Here is a 22,732-nt window from a genome sequence, read left to right as displayed (position 1 = left end):
GATGTAATATGCAGAATGTATATTTTGGGACATGCAAAAAGATGCCTGCTTGTCTATCAAGGAAAGCGAACAGCCAGATAAAAAGATGAGCCAGCAATTCAATCAGGTAAACAACTGCGTTAACGAACTAATCTTAGTTCTAGGCAGAAAAAAAGTGTTTATACAATATATAACAAACAGCTTTGTAACAGTGTATGTAAGGCAAGCACCTGAATATGGGGGAGCACTTGCCTTTAACCCCACGCTGTGCCCTGTTTTGGTGGACTGATCACTCAATGAAGCAGCGAAGCAATGACATACTTCTTCAGCCCAAGAGTCTGTCTGTGAGCCTGTGCCTTCGGGTGGTGGGAAAGAACTGGCCAATAGATGCCACAAGCAGTGATCACTGAGGCATCTGAGGTCAGTTTGCACTCAATCCCCCAACAGTAAAACATTTTGTCTTAACTGAAAAGGCTCAACAGTTTTCAAAGCAGAAGGTGAAATCCAGAGTCTTTCCTTCCCCACCAGGAACAGTTAGTCAGAGGCAGTTTTCTCTCACACTCTCCTATTGAAGAGCACTGAGAAACAGGGCTGGCTCCAGATACCAGCCTGGCAAGCAGGTGCTTGGGGCGGCCACTCCGGAGAGGGGCGGCACGTCCAGCTATTCGGCGGCAATTCGGCAGATGGTCCCTCACTCCTGCTCAGAGCGAAGGACCTCCCGCCGACGTGCCGCCGCAGATCATGATCGCGGCTTTTTTTTTTTTTTTGGCTGCTTGGGGCGGCCAAAACCCTGGAGCCGGCCCTGAGAAAGTCATCCAGTTTGATAAGAGTGAGAAACTTAGGATGTACAGAAGGAGCAGGTGAGGTTATCTACTAAAGACATTCTATATAATTTCAGGCTTTGAGCTCAGTGTGACATGATAGGATTTTCGGTGTGATTCGTTGCATTGGGATCACTATTGGTTCTATAGCAATGGAAAATCAGCATTGGCATCAATGGCATCTTGACAAATCTGTCCTGCTTTTTGCCTGCAATTTCTGAATAAGGGATGGTTCATTATGCAAATGTCCTGGTGTAGCAAGGATGATCATGTAAATCCCTTGGTTTTCATTTTGATGTAGCTCTCAAACTACAGTCATGACACTTTATGCTTTGCTAGATTAGGAATAAAGGGCTTTTTTCTTTTAGTGAAAATTGTATGAGTGTTGGCATTTCTACTTCAGATCAGCTGCCGAGGTGGAAAAAAGTTAAATTGTTTCATTTTGCCATGTTGAGTTTTTGTTTTTTAAGCAGAATAACCCCCTCCCCCCCAACCCAACCAAATCTGAAAAGGTATTTTGGTGTTGCAGCAGATAAGGCTGTCAGTCATCGTTAGAGAGCAATAAGAGTGATAAATAAAAAGACCTGCTGAAATACCATCTAGCAGGTAAGATGATGCTTCCTTTAAAGTCTCAGCAAAGTGGCATTTGCAGACACAAGCACACAGCCTAAGGGGCAAAGAATAGGACAAGCTCACACATTCCTACCACGGTAATGTGAATGGCATTTCACTGATGTCATTTTTCCTAATAGTCGAAGTGTATGTATTAAGAATGACTGCAATTTGTTAGCTACGAGGGAGTGTTTTTTCACCCACAGAGTCGTTCTCTAATTGTGCAGCTCTTTACACTTTGGTGCTGCTGCAGCACTGTATTTATTAAAACTTTTTTGTTAAGAGAAGGTCACACTTTTCAAAAGGTAGAGGCTTTGTTCTTGACAGCATAAATAAATCTTTTCAGGTGCAGCGCGTGGTTCATGTAGGGCAAGTTCCTTCAGATCACAGCAGCCTCTTCATGCTTTTCGCTTTCTTGAGAGTCAGTGGGAACATCCGTAGGAATCTTATCTACTAACTGATTCACTGAATGTTGAATGAATGTAGCTGTGTTCTGACTGCATTTAATATCTGCAGAGGCATTCACTGCCTGGGGCTGCCGGTCTTATGCAAGTGAATGTGAAACAAGCCCTCAAATGAAGACTGAACTCGTGCTCTTTGGAAGGGTAGGGGATGAAGGGAAATGGAATTTGATATCTATTCCAAATTCTCTTAGGGTTCCAGGTTCCAAGCTGAATGTAGGACATTGTAGAAACTGGATAACAGTGGATGAGGCAGAGCTCTGAACTTTGCTCACTTCCTACTTCTGCAGCAATATTGAAAGCAACAAGCTGTAGGTTAAGAATATCCAGGGACCTGTTTCTCAAGGAATCTTTGGGCCAGATCCTCAGCTGGTATAAATATGTATAAAGCCATTGATGTCAATGCAGCTGCTCTGAGTTACACCAGCTGCATATCTGGCCCACAAAGTGTGTTGATGGTTTGGTATTGGTAAAGCAATGGCTCCCAAACTTTTCAGGCAACTCTACTAGAATCATAGAATCATAGAATATCAGGGTTGGAAGGGACCTCAGGAGGTCATCTAACCCAACCCCCTACTCAAAGCAGGACCAATTTCCAACTAAATCATCCCAGCCAGGGCTTTGTCAAGCTAGACTAAAACCTTTCCTGCACCAGCTACGGATGACTTCGTCCCCTTTCCTCTTTGCCACCAACAACCTCATCCCTCCTTGTGACAACAATCCTCCTTTCCTTCCTGCTTTCATAAGATATTAGGTGTCCAGGTTTTATGCTGCTGCCCATCTCACATGCAGATGGGTCTGCTCCAACCTTCGATGGAGTGTGGTGCACTCCAAATCCTAGAATACGTCAGACTGGGCAAGGCTACAGAGTACAATCTCCACTATAGTTTGGAGCCAGAAAATGGTAAGACAAACAGGAGTAGTACCTAGAAGTGCAGCTCAGAGACTGGGTCCTACGTTCATCATGTGAGTGTTTGTGAGGGCTTGTGGTGGTGCAGCCAAAGAATGAGAGGGTGGTGAACCAAGAATTAGTGGCTTGTAGTACAGTATGCATGTCACGTGCTACAGAGAGAGATGGGAAACAGCAGATGGAGATTCAAGCACTGACATTCCCAGGCAAAGAAGACATGAAATAATGGCAGACTTCTGGGAATCCTCCTGGGAGTAATAACTTAGAGGGTCACAAAGACTGACTCGATTTGGCTCCCATTGAAGTCACCTACCTTCACCACAGTTACCATGCCTTCATTGGTAATTGGATCCGTCCGAATGGTGAAATGACCAGAAGGATCTCCACTGATAATGCGGTACACAGCATTCCAGTTGGGGGAGTGAGGCTGGTCCCGGTCCATCACCGTCAAATTTGCAACCACAACTTCCACTCTGTTCTCAGGAACCTCCCCGGAATACTGCAGTCAAAAGACAGGAACTGTTATGAAGAGTTCTTAAGGATTGCAGGGCTAAATCCCTAGCTGGCTTAAATTAGCATAGCATCCTTGAAGTCACTGGAGCTATGTTGATTTACATCAGCTGAGGAAGTGGACCTCAGTGTTCAGAGACGGTACTTGTAATAAAATAAGAGTTAAAAGTATTCTCAGTGACTACACCTGCCCCTGAGTCCCGTTGGCACTTGTGGTTTTACAATTCCATGTTCTTTTCTTTAAATGTTTTTCCCCACTCTGTTGCTGTCTGAAAGACCTACACAAACAAATGCGTGAAACTGGCTAAATGGCCAAGAGAAACAACCAAACTGTTGTCAGATGTGCAAAGTAAGCAAATTGGGGGGAAAAAAGAGATTGCCCCCCCCTTAGTAATCACGTTCAGTTATAGTAATCGGAGCTGTTAATTGTGACAATAGGAGATGAAAAATGTCAGACCAAAGTGATTTTTTTTTTAAATTTGACTGTGTCCCTTTAATGTAAAACATTTTCAGATACTCAGCTTTCAAATGATGCAATCTTAAAGCTTGATTTTTATCTAATTTTTCTTCTTTCTGCTTTTGATTTGATTTTGCCTACTATTTTTCTAGTGATTTTTTGCATCAGCCTTTCCTATAGGTTAATTCTATTATTTGTTTTCATGAACCACATCCAGTTTATGCATATTATGATGCATTATCTGCCTTTCTCTCAATTTTTTGCTTTCAAAACCTTGATTTATCACATATCGGTCAAGGACCCTTGATAGTTCATATTTCCTGCCTTTAGGGCCCAAAAGCTCCCAATTAGACACCTAAACAATGCCCAAATCTTCAAATGTGCTTAGCAGACTGACGCTTCTATTGACAACAATTGCGAATCAACACTTAGATGGGCATACAGCAAATTAAACACCGGGCAAACAATGGAGCTACTGGCTCCAGTTCTGAAATTGAAACTCAAGTCCCAATTGTGGGCTCGAACACTTTTGAAAATCTGGCTCTTAATATGTATTTATGCAGAAGTATGCTAATTACAACAAATAATTATTTTGTTATTTAGCTGAAGAGTCCCTTTAAAGTAATATTGTTCTAGTCTGACAGCATTCAACATTTTTGTTTATATATACTTGCCACCAATATATAACATTTCACATCTGACAGCAAAAAGTTTTAATTTGCCATATGCCAATCTAAATGTAGTTTTGCCCTTTAGTGATATCTTTAATGACATTTTGCTGTCTTTTCACTTATGCCCCTGTCCTAAATAAGTTTTCATTAGCAAATACAGATGGTATTTTTGCCTACGTCCATTAGGTAGTGGAGCAAAACAGTGGGATGCCACTTATTAATTCTAGTTCTAAAATATATCATAGCTCCTCTACTTCTCTTTGTTTCCCACTATGTAGCCAGGTCTTTATGTATTCTCATGCCCAATTTGGAATCTCTGCAGCATTCAGTTTAAGCAGGGGAATATCATATGGAAATTTATCAAAAGCCTTTTGAAAAATCCATTAGATCATGTCATCTGCACACTTCTATTATCAAGCTTGTCTGAAACCTGCTCAAAAGAACTCAAGAAGATTAGTTAGGCAGGATCGTCTCTTGCTAAATCCATGATGGTTATATCCCATTGGATTAGATTAATGTTGTACTGCATGCCAACGATGACAAGTTGATGGCTCTTTGGTTTGCTTGGGCAGTTGACTGTACTGTGTTAAAATCAAGGTATCATATTTGCTGTAATTCCAAGGGAACTAAGCATGTTAAACTGAGTAATGTACATACCCCAGGTCACTGCCAGTTCCTGTCTTGAGCCCATGTGAGTCACATGAAATTTAAAGATTTAATCTACCCTATTGCTCAAATCTTAAAGCCCTCAGCCAACTTTTATTTACTCAGGCTAAACTCCTATTGCCTTTAGAAAGAATTTTGCTTGCGTAAAGACTACAAGAAATAACTGTGAACTTCAGAATTTGGTCCGCTATTCATTTAACTCTTTGTGGGACCAAGTAGGATGAACTCATTCAGAACAAATCATTGATAGAACTTTTTGCTATAACAGTGGACCAAATCCTGCAAGATACTGCACATCCTTTACTCCCAGTGGGCTACATCCTGTAAGGGGCTGAGTCTTTGAGACATCCACTGAAGTCAGTCCTTTAAGGAAAAATCCTATGGAATTTAATAGGGATGAAATCAATAGAATTTTATAGAAATAGCTCTAAAAGCCTTTAGACTTTGAGAGAGAACAATAGTCTCTCTCAGGGTTATTTTAACCCATCAGATATAATTCTCTAGGATGTGTTTTGGGGCTTCTTTTTTTAAAAGAAGCCTCCAGGAAGGTTATTATTTTATGTCAGACTTTTCCATAAGGGTGGGAGTCACAATGCTCAGCAAGTATTAAGCATCTTTCAGGATTTGGTCCATTCAGGTCATTGGGAGTTGATGGCATCTGAGGAAGCAATCAACCCTTTACAAGATCCAGGGGTTTCCGTGGAAATTGGTCATTATGCATACAGGGCCAGACCAGTTCGGGTAGATCAGAGTAGCTGCACTGAAGTCAATGGAGCTATACCAATTTACACCAGCTGAGGAATGAATCCTGAAAGATACTTAACACTTTGAAGTCTACATCAATTTTTTATCAGCTGTGGCTCAGTACTCATTGTAACCCACTGCCTCAGCCCTCCGGTCTATCTGACACTCTTCCATTGTTTATGGAGGCATGTGCTGTAATGTGCCCACAATTCTGTTTGCTTTTAATAAAATTAAGTAATGAAATTAAATTACATCTGGTACTGGACGGATGGGAGTTTGGAGATGCTCAAACATATTTAAGGTCATTTCCTCCCTATCCTGAAGTAACTGAGAATGATGAGCAGTGCGATATTTTACTGTGCTTTCCCCAGGCCTAGTAAGTTTTCTTTAATGAAGAGTGCAAGGGATTTTCAAATAGTGAGAGGAGTATCTCTGCTCAAACATTGTAAAATAATAAGGGGTCCAGAGAGACGTGCTGGAATAAACAAGAACAACAACTCAGTAGTGCCTGCCCTATACTTGCTGCTTTATCACGAGTGTGATTTTTATGATGTCAGGTGAAAGGAGTACAGTAATTAGCAAACAAATGTTTTCAGAAAACAGACACCCTATTCCAGCTTGTCCCATGATCTTCATAATCCAGTATGCTCTGCACGGTCTCCACCTGACACACATGGGAGTCAACAGAGCTCATCCCTCTTGGAAACACTTGCAGGATCAGGCCCTAAATGAACTCATCAGTGCCGTTTTATGACTCTGGGCAAAATGAGGCAACTCAGACTTATCCATGATGGGAAAGTTACAGAGATCCTGTTATTTAACCTATGAAGGGAATTGGTTTTTCTTAGCAACAAAACTTTGGTCTCCTCTTCCAGGCTAGTTTCTACAAGCAGTTGCCTCCTTCTAAGGACTGCAGTCCAAATGAGAATAGAGACAGGACATTATAATGTAATGTGAATCAACAGTGTGCATGAGAACAGTCTCTGCGACACCAATGTGATCACACTGGATCCATGTAATTGCAGACCGCCCCCACCCCCTTCCTGGTGTTCCAATTGATACATCTTTCAGAAGAACAACACCAGAAAGAATCATACTACAAACGAAAAAGAAAAGGAGATTTCTCAATAAGGAAGCAAGATTTCAGTCAGAAGGATGCTTGTGAGAATCAAAACAGGCCCTCATTCCCAGTGGCCACTGCTGAAATCCAAAAGTGCCTGCTGCTTCTTGTTCTGGGGTTTGCATCATCTCTGTTTGCAGGTATGAGGATGAGGTAAGATTATTTTTGAGCTGAGTTGATTGTTATGAAACAGCTGTTCAAAACTTTCATTATAGAACCTGAAACCACATGAAACACACCTACATTTTAGATGTAAGGACAAACTTGATGCCCAGCTTAGGTGTGTCGAAAGCGAAGGTTTGGGAGCCTGTCAAATGAACCCAGGTACAGTTTTAATTGACCCTGGACTCATTTACGATTTTAACATGAAACGCATCTATTTTGACTGAGGTTGACTTTGAGATTGTTTATGCCTGAAATTCAAGAGGTGCAAACCCATATGCACTGAAATCAAAGAAAAGGATGCACATGGCCTCTTACAAAGCAAAACTGTAGAGTTTCACCCAGCTCTGCAGCAAGCATCACGTCTGACATAAATCTCGTGTCAGTTATGAGCAGGCCTCACACAGGAATCATATATCATATAAAATATTCATTGCTTAAGATATTTTATCATCATCTACATCTTCACTTTATCCTAATATTGTAACATTTACTTGTATTCATCTGTAATTTATTTTGCTTCATTTTCTATTGCTGCATTATGAAGCTTTTCATGTTCTTAGTCCTTTATTTTAATCTCTCTCTCGCTAGTTATTTTGGAATTGACTGTTATTCAGTCCGAACATATATTATGAGATAAATAATTGCTCTGCCAATTTACCATGATTTCTTAAACCTGCCCTATTCATCTGAAGTTATGTAGGTTCCATTTTTTTTTCATATTGGTATGATTGTAAACGATCCTCTCACTGGCCTCTAGAGTTGGCCTGTCTGAAGTCATATGGTGCTGGAAAGGTAATAATTCATTTTGATTTCCAGGCGGCATCAAATTATACTGAAGTCATTTAACCCTAGAGTTTATTTTTGTCTTGCTCAGTACTTGACAGCACATATGTTCAAGCATCACTCAAAGGAGGAAATGGAAAGAAGCAGGAAAATGATAAGTTCACACACGATGACTTTGCAGCATCTCCTAAGTCTAGTCTGAACTGTATAGCCAAGCACAGTGGAATAAAACCAAGCTGCTCCCTGCAGCCACTCCCAGTGTGTGCTGATGTGAGATGGCTGAATAGGGAGAAAAATTATTCAGGTTCATTTTGGTGACTGCTACAGGGATTTTCATTTCTTCCATGTTAGCCCCTCTTTGCCTTTGCCTTTCATGAAGATTTGCTATTGCAAAGACTTGCTCATATGAATATTTGTAAAAAAAAGTGTATTTCTGATCTCTAACCATAATTACAACACAGAATTCGTTGTGAGTAGAAGCAGTTTAGACGGGTTAGGCTATCCACACAGAAACAATGCCCTGTCATGTAAGTGACCAACCATACACCCTGAATATCGAATCACACATACCTAATACCCATAGGAATGCTCGTAGGGAACAGTTTATGATCAGTCCAGAAGCTGAAATTTGTTTCCACAAAATATTTAGCAAAGAATTTTGAATATTAAATAAATTGATAAAAACTGTAGTTTGTTGGCAATTTGTGGAAAGGAAAAAGGTTTAGATTATCCTATAAATCATTAATTGAGAGTTCTTTGCCCAGCTTCAGCATTGAAACAAGCAAATGCCATGCTAATTGACTGCTCCTATACCATGTTTATAGATCTGCATTTTTACTGTTAGGATTAAATAAGTCTTCTACATCTCAGACAAGCCCAGAGAAGTAAAACAACTCCAAACTGTACTCTTTATCTGACAACTGGATATTTAGATCAATAATCCTCTATTTTTTTCTCTCTGTTTCTACTACCAGTATTTTGCTTCTCTTCCTAGCAGCCTAATTGCTGTTTTCTTAAGCCTTGCCATCAGTTCTCTGACCTTTAATTTTCAATATAATTTGCTGTATGGATGACTGCACTAGGTTCACAAGTTATCCTATCTAATCTGGTCTCTATGCAGATTGGGATCTCAATTTCTGTGCCAGTGTAAATCTGGAGCAACTCTCAAAATGGCTTCAAAATTGTTACTCTAAATTTACACTGGTGTAGCCATAATCAGAACCTGGCCCTAAATCTCCAAATTTTTAACAAGATGATCAAGTCTTGTAAGTAATGTAAATCAGATTTTTTGTGTAAATTGGGCAGATATTGCAATTTTAAAGTGTTAATCAGATTTTATTAAAGGCCTTCTCAGTGACATGTGTTCTCTAACACTGATCGTGTTCCAGCTACCCCATCTCCACAGCCCTTCTCCTGAAGAGTAGCCCACTGAACACCTCCTGCCTACCCTATCATCAAGTGACCAATCAGCAAACTCCCTTTCCTTTTTGTGTTCATTCTTACAGTCTCTCTCGCGCAAACACACACTGCACTACACTTCTGTGTGTATTCACTTGGATCAATTCAGTATTCATTTCATGGGTACATATGACACATCAGACTAGTTATATGCCATGTGGCAAATGCCTTCCAATGCATAATCTGCAAAAGTCCAATACCATTCTTGCCAATTTGTAGTTTTGCTCCATTGGCCCAGCTGTCACACATCCCATTATGAAATGAATTACTTGGGCTGGATACATTTGCTCTCCACATGTTCTTTAATGATCTGCAGGAGTCAGCCTTGTTTTAATGATGTTCAGGAACATGGATTTGGTAGCTCACCAACTTTTAAAGGCTGATCTGGAAGTGCTAGCTTTATCTTCACCATTTGGTGCTACTAAAATGCCCGTCTGACTGAAAAGCTCTGACACCTGTGAGTGAGGTTCTAAGGTCTATTAAAAGTGTTATGTATGCATACTACCATCTTGTTTATTTACAAATGTGTCTTTATTTAGGGCTTATAAAGAGAACAGTGAGTGACAGAATTTAAAGAGGGGGGAAAAAAGGCTAGGAAAGAAGCAAACTAGTCAGAGATTGGTTCATTTGTTTACTTACAGATGTTTAGGGTATCTTTTCTATTTCTCTTTCACTCAGTGGGCTTTCTGGCAGGATCCCACTAGTATGTCAATATGCCTAGCACCAATGCGCTAAGCATTTCTTCCAATTGTTCAGGTCCATTCCCTGACCCTGTTTGATGCTGCCTGGTGTTTGCAGCTAGGACTGTGGGATGACTTTGTTTTCTGAGTATAGCACCTTTCAGTTTCTAAGACCACCCCTTGACTGTGTGCAGAGACAGCAACCATTTTGATCTCAGACTTGCTGAGAGCTGTTGACTTCACTGTTGTTCTTTACCAGTGTTGCTTTCCTTACTCTCAAGTAACAACTACATTTAACTGAAACAGGATGGTTTGCTCTTTGGATAAGGAAACATAAGTTCAAACTAAGAACTTGGAAAGAAGAAAATGTGCTCTTGGGAATGGCACATCCTATCCTCCTTGCTCTGAGCACTAGAAATGGAACTTCTGTAATCTCAGACTCTTACATTCAAAAGGGCCAAGCTTGGATCCAGTTTTAACCTTGCATCAATGACTCCCAGAGTACTTGTCAAGGATTCACAGACAAGAGGACAGAATGGTGGAAGGCTTTTTTTTTTTTTTTTTTTAAAAGCTTTGCATTTCTCATAACAAAAGTTATTTTTTTCATCCTTAAGATGTTACATTCTTTTTACAGTATGAAAAGATGTTACGAAAATGATGACACTGAGACACTGCTTTACTGCAAGATAACCATTTCTGGATAAAAATATCATATGAAACGAAGCCCACATATACATTTATACATTTAATAAAAATGCTTTACAACACAAAGGAGCTTTTAACAATGTTCGCATGAAAGGTTTAAAAAGAGATTAAAATTATGTCCTTGGAAAGGTGCACAGTCGTGTAGAAAGAAAATTCTACATTAACCCCATGCAGGAAAGTTGTATGTTATCTGTATTTAAAAGGCTATAAAGTACTACTTTAATCAACCTACTTGACTTTGGGGACTTTCATGTCGCACTGAAACTCACAAAGTCTGGCAGAGCGTGGCTTCTAGAACACAAAAGCCTTTAATCTGTAACCTGGCACTCTTGTACATTCAAATCCTGATACTATCACCTTGTTAGGAAGAAAAATTGTGAATTTATCCAAAATGGGATCTCATCCAGTCTAAATGATGTAGCCTTTGCAGCAATGACCTTTAACAACGGTTGTACTCAACAATAAAAGATCTTATCTTAAGATCCAATGGAAACAGTGTATGTTAAAATTCTGATCTGATAGCAGAGACTTCTATTTCCAAGTTTAGATGAGAAGCTCTTGAACAGTCCATTTGCTTTCTTGTCTAACCCACCTTTGTTTCTTGCCTGAGGAACAAATGGCATGAAAAAGAAACGGGTGCATTTCTGATGAATATTTGTCAGGTTTCATTAATAATGCTACCTTTTAAATAAGGGCATAGAGGCTAAAACTGCGGGAACTGGCTACAGAAACCTACAAAGCTTAATTCTGCTATAAAATAGCAATAACTCTTTGCACTGATATAGCACTTCTTTACAATGGTAGGCAAACACTATAGCCTGCATTGAACTGAAGCACAGAGAGGCTGTGACTTGCCCAAGGTCACACAGAAAGGTAGTGGTTGCGTCAGGATTGGAACTCAGGTCCTGTGCTCAGCTGCCTAGACCAGAGTTGCCTCCTGAGAATATCGTGAATTAAAGTACATATTTTACAAACACATTCAGGTCAGTCCAGGTTAGTCTCTCCATCACCACAATGCATTGCCTTATAGCTCTGTGATAGCCATCAAGCTGTTGAGAAGCAAAAGACAAGATATGAAGCCTGGAAATGAATTGCATTAAACACTGTAAACCAATGCTGCATATCAGCTGGCTCAGCAACACTTCAGTCAGCAATTTCCTCCTCAGAGTTTCACAAGGCATTGATTTCAAAGAAACGAAACCAAGAAAAAAAATCAACAGAGTTAAAACCAGCCCTGGGTTATAACCCAGCCCTGTAACAACTGGTTGTAAAGTTCTGTCTGTAGTGGCTGCAGGATCTTATCCTCCTGGACTCAGAAGCAGTGCTAATGCGACTTTCACCTTGCAACAGATGGTATAAGCAAAGCTCTTCAAAATACAGCATTAGGTCCTGATTCTGCCATTATTATTTATATTAAGCATTTACCTTCCTGAGACTTGGCTTCCCATGTGCTCAGGACCATGGTGAAAGAAATGATCAAAGAGGAATGTTTTGGGGCCAGATTCCCATTCTAGTTACACAGTTGAATAACTTTTGCTTTGGTGTAACTGAGATCAGAACCTGGCCCCCAAATTCAGGAAGGCACTTCGGCACATGCTTAACTTTAGGCATTTAAGCCATCCCATTGAAGTCAATAGGACAATTCTTGTGCTTAAAGTTAAGCATATGGTAAAATACTTTCCTGAATTGGGGATTTGGTCATTTGTATGCAAGCTTTCTTTTTACACAAGTCTAACATGAAAATCCTCCTTTAACTACATTAAATCAATTTTAAACCTGATGAACTCTACTAATTTGTTGGAATGCATAATTAATAGGCTCCAAACCTTATTCTTCTTCCCTATACCTTAAAGTGGCAAATCAATATGCTTCATTTGCTCAGATTTTACAAAACCTTCCCCCCCCATTTAGAATATAAACCCACTATGACAGACAAAGATTCAGTGATACAGTTCAAACCACAAGCCACTGAAATGCACCCCATAGATCTGACTCAGTACTTGGTAAAATTTGTATAGAACAAGCTGGTTTAATTCATGCAAATTTAATAAAGTTTCACAAAGAAGGGCCTTAAGCTGATAAATCTAGTTTAGGATTTTCTTATTAACTGCCCACCTCTCATAATGAGTTTTTAATTTATTTTTTTTCAGATTTTAAGGCATATAAAAACTGTTCATGTACCTTTGGGATCTGAAGGCAGCTATTTGGGAAAGGAAGACATTTAAGAGTACCGGAACTGAATTTTTCATCTACACCATAATCCTAGTATTGAGATTTATAACAAGTTTCCTCTGTAGCAAGGCTCAATCAGTCTGCATGGTGATTTCTTCTCAACCATATTCCATACTGCAATGGAAAACTCTGTTGTTTCCAGATTAGTTTCAGAATTCGCATATGGAATTTTTTTTTATGACTGGAACGGTACAGCAATACTAGACCGGAAAATCCATAAAATCTGCTGTTTATTGATAGAGCCCCCCAATTCAGTGAAGTATCACTGTTCAAGAAAGGCACTTAAACACAAGGTAAAAGTAAAGCACATCCTTAGGTCCCATTGATGTTAAAGGGACTTAAACACATGCTTTTCCTGAATGAGTGCCAAGATGATTATCACTATTTGCAAGTTGCTACAAAAAAATGAGTGTACCAACATGCAGCAGAAAAAAATGTAGGCCCGGCTGCAAAATGCAAACATAAAGTGAATGTAAGGAAATGAAGTCAATGTTTTGATGGAGTGGCTAATATAAGGGGTAAAACAATAGTAAACATGAAGGCCTGGCTACTTAGAGTAATGTGGAATAGTAAAGAATAAATAAATAGATAAAATAAATGGCAAATAATGAATGGACCTTGGAATGAGAACGAGAGAGAGAGAGAGAGAGAGGACTAGAAAGAAAAGGAGGCCGAGGACTGGGTCTTTTCTGAGAAAGAGAGAGAGAGACACACACAGCTACATTGGAAGAGATAGGGAAGAAACAGAAGAGAGGAAGGTTGTGTGTGTTGTGTCAGGGGTGCGTGTGTGCGTACGTGTATCTGACTCTTGGTGCCAGGAGAATGGTACTTTCTCTTTTGCAGTTAGATTACTTTATTATTGCGTAAAGCTGAACAGTCTGAAAAGTTCTAGCGTACTTAAAAAAGTCACGTGAAACCTTTTGAAAGTCCTCTCCATTTCTAATTCTTCCTGTACTGTGTGTTCTGACCCTTTTCACTGCAATTGGGAAATGTTAAGGCATCCTGGACAGTTAGAAATATTTGATAAAAGAAAAGCCACAGCACTACTAAATCCTTTGCTAAGTTATTTTATTTAAGTATGTCACTGAAGATTTTATAACTGAAATGTGCTTAACAGAATTCTGACTATATATCCTCTTATAATGGCATCCTTGGGAAGCAACTGTTTTTAGGCCAGTTAGGTTTTAATACTAGGTCAACAGGATGTTGAAGATTTTTTTTTTTAAAGCGCAGCCAAAGAAGTTATCATATTTCAGAAAGAGAAGATTCATTTTTAGCCCTTTAAGACTATGGATTTACTATATGCATCCAGATTTCTCAAACTCAAATCAGAATTATTAAAATAATCTATTACAAATGGGCATTTGCCTTGAATTTGTTCCGTCAGTTGTGTCAAATCTAGGCCTATAATGCTACAGCACATTTTAGTGTGGTGCCCTGGTTTACAAAGCAAAGGAGCCAGGCATTGTGGAATATAAAGGATATAAAACAATGAATCATAAAATCACAAGAGATACAGTCTTTTTCAAAATTCCTAATTATGGATTGATGCTGAAGGTAGATTAAAAAAAAGGTCCAGGTGAGGGCTGCATGGCATTTTTGAATAGGAAAATTAGGCTGATACGGTCCTCCTGAAACTGATCAAATGAGACAGTTTGGAAAGAAAACATCTGAAATCTCAGCTGCTCTGTGGTTAAACTGCAAAGCAATATTTAAAAAACTATGACAGTTGGAAGTGCAAGGGGTATTGAATTAAGATCTGAGTTGTTGACCCCATTTGAAAATCATTTTCTAACTCTGACAAAGCCTGCTAACGTTCAGAGGCATTTGTATTCAGGTCAATAGCTTACTCACCCTTTCATCGAAGGTCTAATGAACTATCAATGTTGTAGCATATATTGAGCAAGTTTCACACCTGTCTTTTGATCTGGTGAGCCTAACTTAATACATGCAGTTGAACATATGCACAAAACCTGTGCATCTCTTTGGTGTGCAAACAAAGGTTTTGCACAAGCAACTTGAGCATTTAAGGGCCCAACTATTTTGTGTTCTCAAAACGTGTCCAGTTTTGCAGTCCTCATTTGCACACAAAACACTGGGTGCACAAAATCAGAGACCAGCTGAAAATGTTGTCCAAAATTTACTGAAGAATCATATAATATGGCATTCAAGAAATTAAGATTTTAAGAATCCTAATTTGTGACCCAAATTTCCAGGCCATGCCAACACTTTGGGTCAAGGTTCTAAAAACAGGTGTCTAAGTTACTCATATACAAAATATAAATGTGCATGTGCAAAATGGATAATTGAATGTACAGCTGAATGTAGCTACGTATTTTGCATGTCCAGATCCTCAGCTGGTGTAAACTGACTTCTCTCTAATGCTTTAGAGGAGCCAGGCCAATTTACACCCAAAACATGTAAGCACATGCTTAACTTTAAGCATATGACTTGCATCTGAAGAAGTGAGGTTCTTACCCACGAAAGCTTATGCTCCCAATACTTCTGTTAGTTTCAAAGGTGCCACAGGACCCTCTGTTGCTTTTTAAGCATATAAGTAACTCCATCAGATTCAGCAAAGTACTTTAAAACATGCTTAAATTCCGATGAAGTTAATATGATTTAAGCACACACCTAAAGTTAAGCATGTGACTAAATGCTTTGCTGAATTGGGGTCTAAATCCCTACTTTTGAAAATCCCCATGATTTGGAGTTCTGAGATCCAGCAGGAAATATTGGCTTTATTCCTCCAATGAAACTTTCTCAAAAGCTATTTTTTGATAGAAAGAATGCACCACGGGCTGTGGTAGTGGTGTCTCGTTGATACACATCAGTTGGATGGAGAACACTGGTGTTTTGCCTCAAGATTTACCACTCAATGTAGGTAGGGTGGAGATCATTTAATTTAATTGTGGACATTTTGTCGGCAACAACTGGTAATGTTACATCTCATTGCACTTTGGCACTGGCCTCTTTTTTACACTCTGGACATTTCATCCACATTATTACATAATGCACATTACAAGGGTATGGTTTTATGGTTTCTTACTCCAGGTCCCCTATATATATATTAAATGGAGAAGGAAAATTGTGATGAGACACTATTAAATGAGCTATCACAGTAGGAGATGTAACACAGCCAGATGTTGCGAATGAAATAGCTCATGACAAATGGTCTATGACAAGATAATGTGAGAGCTGATGTGGTGATACTATACTACAGGGGTCGGCAACGTTCGGCACGCGGCTTGCCAGGGTAAGCACCCTGGCGGGCCGGGCCAGTTTTATTTACCTGCTGATGTGGCAGGTTCGGCCGATCGCGGCCCTCACTGGCCGCGGTTCGCTGTCCCGGGCCAATGGGGGCGGCGAGAAGCCGCGGCCAGCACATCACTCGCCCGCGCCGCTTTAGAATGTGTATGATCACTTCAATATACAGCTTTAGTGAGCAGGTTGATAATATTGAATATGTTGCATGAGCCAACAAAAACCATCATGCTAGAATATCAAACATCCCCAACAGATTACTGTGTGTTTCTAGAGATACGTGCATGCAGTTCATTCCCATTTATGGGAATTAGATACAGGCACTGAGAGGACAGAAAAGCTCTTAGTGTTGTAAACTACGGCTGAGCACATACTTATGATGTATCCATTCACTGAGGTTATGTTGTAATTTTTGGATTTCGACTACTTATGTGTTGTGAAGCAGGGAATGAATAGTGCCATGGGCTCTACCTCCTGTCTGGCATTGTAACTCTAATTGGCCAAAACTGTGCTTTCTAGCGTAGAAAGAGATGGTTGCATTATTCTTGATTTTAAACCAAGAAATACATGGGTCCAATTTAAGAGTGATCAATCAAGCATTTTTTACTGCCTTTTTTGGGGGGGGAGAAGGGGTGCAACAGGGAATTGAAATCTGTAATGAAATTTGTCATTTCCATATTTTAAATGCACTGGTCTTTGGCAATTTACAACTCCGAGGTCTGAAAAATTCATTATTAACAACTTCCATCAAGGGTGTTCCTGAAACCAAAATTACTTAATCAACTCAATTTAGCTTCTTGTGTAGACCTAATTCAGAAAAACTTTATCTTCCTGAATTGTTATTGCAATTAATTTCTTTCCCCTTTTCTTTTCTGCCGCAGACTACGTTACAGTAATTAGATATTTTATAAAAATGAGTTATATTCATTGAGGGTAGCTTCACTTTTACATTTGATTAATCATATTACCACTGAGGTCTGGGGTTTGTCTCCAAGGAAAGTTTAATGACCTCATTTTAATTCTTCTTTTAACCACAGAGCAGGTATAAATGAAAAGAAATAAAATTATCTCGCCCCCCGCCCAATCTCCAGATTACATTTGATGGTTTTGCTGTGTGACTGACCCATTTACAGGGAACAATCTATCTGATTCTAATTAGATACAGGGCAGAATCAGGCTAAATAGAGCCTTGAACTGTCTCTTAGTAACCCAAGCTCAGTAGAGTGGTGAGGAATCAGTGCTCCTGGAGCAAAATGGCAGCCAGTTTTTAATACCGTGGATATCTAATTTAGGAATAATTGGGCAATAAATATACTTAAAACAAATAACCAAGCCAAAAGGCACTGAATTTAGATTTCAATTAAAGGATTTTATTTGTAAGGAAAATATATCAGGGAGACCAGATGTTTGTGTGCGTGTATAATGGGATCATTACAGTTATATCACTTTAATTAGTTTGGAGGCACTCGTCGTTATGGCACCACCTTGTGGCTACATCTGGGGATTAGCACTGCCCCAGTCTGACACCTCCTCCTTCAGTTGCGCACCCTTTGGTCTCTCTCTCTTAACTTGGGGTGATTCCTCGTTGTGACACTGGACATTGGACAAACTGTTTATCTGCAGTCTCTGGCAGTCTGCTGATCCATTTCCAAGTCTGTGCCACTTTTCCAGTGGCCAATAGGGGAACCCAGGCCCCCGCGTTACTCCGGGTTCCTGCCCATGAACCCTATGCTCAGCAACCACAGTCTGAGGTGGGTGAGGCGTTGCCTGGACAAACTAAATGCTTTCCTAAGGGTGTCAGAGGAAGTGGACTCAAGTTCCAAAATTCGTATTGATTTGTGGAGTTTTGTTCATTCTATAAAAAGGTGGGACATCAGTGCAAGTCAGATCAGTATATGCTTCAGATTTCCAAAGCTTTGGTGGTCAGACCTGGGGTTTTGGTTTGGGTCTGTCATAAATATAAAGGGAAGGGTAACAACCTTTATGTATGCAGTAACATAAATCCCTCCTGGCCAGAGGTACAGAATCACTTACCTGTAAGGGGTTAATCCGTTCAATTTACCTAGTTGGCACCTGACCAGAAGGACCAATGGGGAAAGAAGATACTTTCAAATTGGGGGGGGGGGGGAGAAGGGAGGAAGGTTTTGTTTGTGTTCTTTTTGTTGGTTCCCTCTTGGGACAAAGAGAGAGACCAAGCAGGTAACCCAGCTCCTAAAAAGATCCTGAACTGATACATCTAAAAATTACAGAAATTGTAAGTAATAGCAAGGAAATGTGTTAGATTATCTTTTGTTTTAGCTTGTGAATTTTCCCTATGCTAAGAGGGAGGGTTATTCCTGATTTTGTAACTTTGAAGTTGAACCTAGAGGGGAATTCTCTGTGTTTTAAATCTTTTTATTTACCCTGTAAAGTTATCTTCCATCCTGATTTTGCAGGTGTGATTCTGACAGATATTGGTTGGTATATTATTCTCAAGCCCCCCCAGGAAAGGGGGTGAAGAGGCTTGGGGGGATATTTTGTGGGAGATAGGGCTCCAAGTGGCCCCTCCCTGAATGTTTGTTTAAATCACTTGGTGATGGCAGCAATACCGTCCAAGGACAAGAAAAGGAATTTGTGCCTTGAGGAAGCTTTTAACCTAAGCTGGTGGAATATAAGTTAAGGGGTTCTTTCATGTGGGTCCCCACATCTGTACCCCAGAGTTCAGAGTGGGGAGGGAACCCTGATAGGGTGCATCTCTAACTGTCCCCCAAAAAGCCAGTATGCCAATATGAAAGCTATTGTGCAGACCTGGATTTAAAGAACTTCTTAAAACCTCTTTTTAATCAACAATAAAGATATCCTATTGGCATTAGTCCAAAGTTGCCCAGGCAAGGCTGTATGTCAGATAAGAGGAGCGAAAAAGCACATTTTTGACCAGCAAGTCCACTCTCTCCTTTTGCTGCTGTTACTTCTGGACCAACACCCTTGCTCTAATTAATTATTTATGACAAAGGTTTTCAGGGGCACCTGGAATATAATTAAGGGCAGAAAGACCATTTCCTTTTAAAAGCACTAAATTCTTATTCAGAAGAACTAACCTGATTTGCAGTTTCTAGACTTCATTGTTTGTATATTTAATTGAAATGCGCAGGAGATTAAGAATATATTCCGGTAGCAGCCTAACCACCTGGGCATACTGCATTCACTTGAATACAGTCATTTACTTAGGTTATAAGATGACAGCTCTGTGACTGCATATACTTTACAGTGTACTTTGTCCCAACTTCATTTTCAGTGAAAAATGAGTCGAAGACTACACTCCGCTGGGATTTTCCATGAAAACGCAATTGATTTTTAATAATAAATCTCATTGGCAGAACCTTATAGAACTCCCTTGTTAGCTTTTATCTATAAACTAGCGCAATAATGTAGATTTCTTCATGATGACAGAAGGTCTTTTTCCTTGCCAGCATTGATCTGTGCTGTTCACCTCTATCTTCATTTTTGTCTCTGGTGATAACTGTTTCCATGTTGTGCTGGTGCCACTTTGGTGATATAAATTATTATCATTTATTATTATTTTAAAATCGACCCCCAAATTTAGTCCCACATTTTCTGAACAGTTGACATGCAATCATGGTGAATGCATATGCAAATGGCCACATAGAGGGCTGCACCACAATGGCACATACAGTCATAGTATAAGCACTGGCAAATAAGGCACGTTGTTCTGATATCTAGGCCCTAAATCTTTTCCAAGTATGGACACAACTGTTTTCTACCATCCCAGTCTGGGGCAGACTACTCTTTAGGATGAGACGCACTGGTCAGTGTCCTGAACCATCACTTCAGAGTTAGGTAAATGTCGTTATCCCTATTTTACAAATGGGGAACTCAGGCACACATATTAACTGACTAGACCAAGGTCACACAGTGAGTCAGTAGCAGAACCAAAAACAAAAGGTAGGTCTGCTGATTCACCGTTCTCTGCCCTAACAGACCACATGGCTGCCTTTTTGATTCAGATCTCTCTTTTTGCCATCAGTCGTACTTGACATTTGATTGATCTGATTGCTTCAGCCAAGTGTGAAAAACAGGCTACTAACATAATATTACTTAGCAGCCTGATATGATTCCAATCCGAAGCCATTAATTAAATATCCATGTGAAAAATCTCCCAGTCAATTTGGCAGAACTGCCAGAGACTGTTTTTTTTCCAATGAGATGTTTCAATGCACTGGTAATGAATATGTATGCATTCCCTTCTACAGCTAGCCAACTCTTCTGCTCAAAGCAAAGTGGGATTGGGCCATACCCTGCTCTCTGTCCTGCCCGTTTTGCAGAAGATAGCAGTGTTCATCGTACTTACCTGAGGGCTTGTGGTGTTATTCCAGAATAGCTCTTTCTGCTTTGAATTCACATCCTACCTTATTCCAGAATAACTTGCTTGTGTAGACAAGCCCCACACAGTCCTTGTGTTCCCCGAGTACAAGGATTCCCACTGTGAACGGTGCCTAAGCTGGGCATGCAAAGTGGGAGAAGTTCTTTGTGCCCATTTCCCTTTTCACACCTGCGCAGGAGACAGGCCGATTTGGTGTGCGGGCAGCCCCCCCACATTGTAATCAGGGCTACGATTAGAGAGTGAGCACTGAAAGGAAAATGGTTCCAGAGGCATCCCCTTCAAATATGCTCCTTTCTGCTTTGGATTCAGCACTGGAAGAGCAGATTCTTAAAGCAGTGCCAAAGGGCAAATTTTAAAGTAGCTTTAAATAAGACCTCCTAAGACTCAGGAGCTTAGAGAACTGGAATAGCCCAGTTTCTCTCTTTCTCTATGTTCCCTCCTAAAGAACATCTTGATTGTAAGGCAAGTTTTCCCAAGAATCCACAGCTCTGCCAATCATGAGCACTTCAGCCTTGCTAAATAATATTTCCCTTCCATGGGCTACTATACAAACAAGTTCTGCACAGTAGGCAAATTTAAAATAACTTTTAATTAACATTTAAGTCACAGAAGTCTGATCATGCAAATTCATCTGCATCTCCACTTTGTGCCTGATTGTTCCTGATTGAATATGATAAAAATAGACTTCATGTGAGTGGAGTGTGGGCATGGAACTCCCTTTACTTCCCCTCCTCTCTGATTAAGCATTTACTTACTTAAAGTGGAAACCCTTGGATGGCTATTAACTGTGTCATGGGTAGAACGGCAGAAAGGCATCCTGTCCAGTATGTAGTTATAATTGCATTGTAATTAAATCCAGTTTTTCAGTGGGCAAATAGTGTTGTCTTCGAAAATCCAACCATTTCAGTGATTTACATACACCTGGGACTAGCCAACATTGTGCTCCCAAATCCCAATTCAGAAACACAGCACTCATCAATTTATCATTCCCAGAATCAATGCTAATTTGTGTGACATGATTCAATGCACCTCCCGTATCTGAGAGGAGAGTCTGGCCAGAGGCATAGTTAAGGTTCTGTGGAAATGGGTTACAATTGTAACGTTTCTGATCATGAAGGATACTGGATAAGTGGGGATAATAAAGGTCTGGGATAATATAGGGAATTTTACATATAATTAAAATATCTCAGGGAATATGACCTTGTTATAGATAACAGGAAGTTTGGATACCGGAGCTTATACTGTATATTGATTGCAATATCTCAGTTTACTGCAACTGTCTTTGTGTCAATTGTCCTGGTAAAACTCCCTACTGGACCTTTTCAGTCTTGTTCAGTTGATTTCAGTGAAGTTAAGACAATTTATTCCAGCTGAGGATCTGACCAATGGCTCCCAATAGATAGCTATCCATATATCACAAAAAACACTACTAGAATTGGGTCTAATTGCTACCTTTGTTGGCACTCCAAGCAGAAGGGACAAAGACTGACTGAGCAAGAAGATTAAAAAACCCTCTGATCCCTAGTGGAGAACCATCCAGGACTGGGTGATGCACATTGTTCAGGCAACATGGAGAATGTTCCAACAGCCAGTGCTGTTCCCTTACATCTTTTGCAGACAGAAAACTTTAATCCCTAGGGCTAATTCTGTTCACCTTTCGCAAGCACTAAATTCACACGAAAAACATTTTAGAAAAAAGAATGGGTTGCAGATATCCATCCCTTGGTCAGAAGAGTTTTCAGCAGCTCATGGTACTGCACAACTCCAGTGCATTAAAAACGTAGTTACCCAGTAATGCCTTGGGTCAATTCTATCTAAGAAGATCAATAGTTGCACGAGGTGCCATATTGTTTCAGTGTAGATCTGGCGGTTCCAAACGCAGAAGCATCCAACATGATGCACACCCACTGCCAGCTGCTTTCTGCTGCCACAATGCGAGATAAGATACAAGAGAAGCAGGAAGGGTAGGCTGTCCCCAACAATGACAAATATGCTATTTAAAGAGTTCATTCCTCCTGGAGATGGCAAATCCCTCTCCCATATGGCTTCAGAACCCTTCACAAGAGAAGACCCTCTCTCCTTTGTCTTCCAGGTGATATATTAAGGGATATGA

At 40.1% G+C, this 22,732-nt stretch overlaps 1 protein-coding gene across 3 annotated transcripts in view; it reads right to left on the bottom strand.

The window, feature by feature from the left end:
• Positions 1-22,732, bottom strand: part of CDH4 (cadherin 4) — a 653,967-nt gene that overhangs the window by 41,895 nt on the left and 589,340 nt on the right. For all 3 annotated transcript variants that reach the window (XR_002887781.3, XM_005302930.4, XM_008178578.4), the window contains exon 9: positions 3,097-3,282. Coding sequence is in view for 2 of the 3 variants with exons in the window: in XM_005302930.4 (XP_005302987.2) it covers positions 3,097-3,282 (186 nt within the window). In the remaining variant the exon portion in view is untranslated. The remainder of the gene's footprint in view (positions 1-3,096; positions 3,283-22,732) is intronic.

This window comes from Chrysemys picta, chromosome 13 (assembly GCF_011386835.1).
Source record: "Chrysemys picta bellii isolate R12L10 chromosome 13, ASM1138683v2, whole genome shotgun sequence".
In the NCBI taxonomy this organism is placed as follows: domain Eukaryota; kingdom Metazoa; phylum Chordata; order Testudines; family Emydidae; genus Chrysemys; species Chrysemys picta.
The sequence above is the reverse complement of the archived record's forward strand: the minus strand, read 5'-3'. Positions and strand labels throughout refer to the sequence as shown.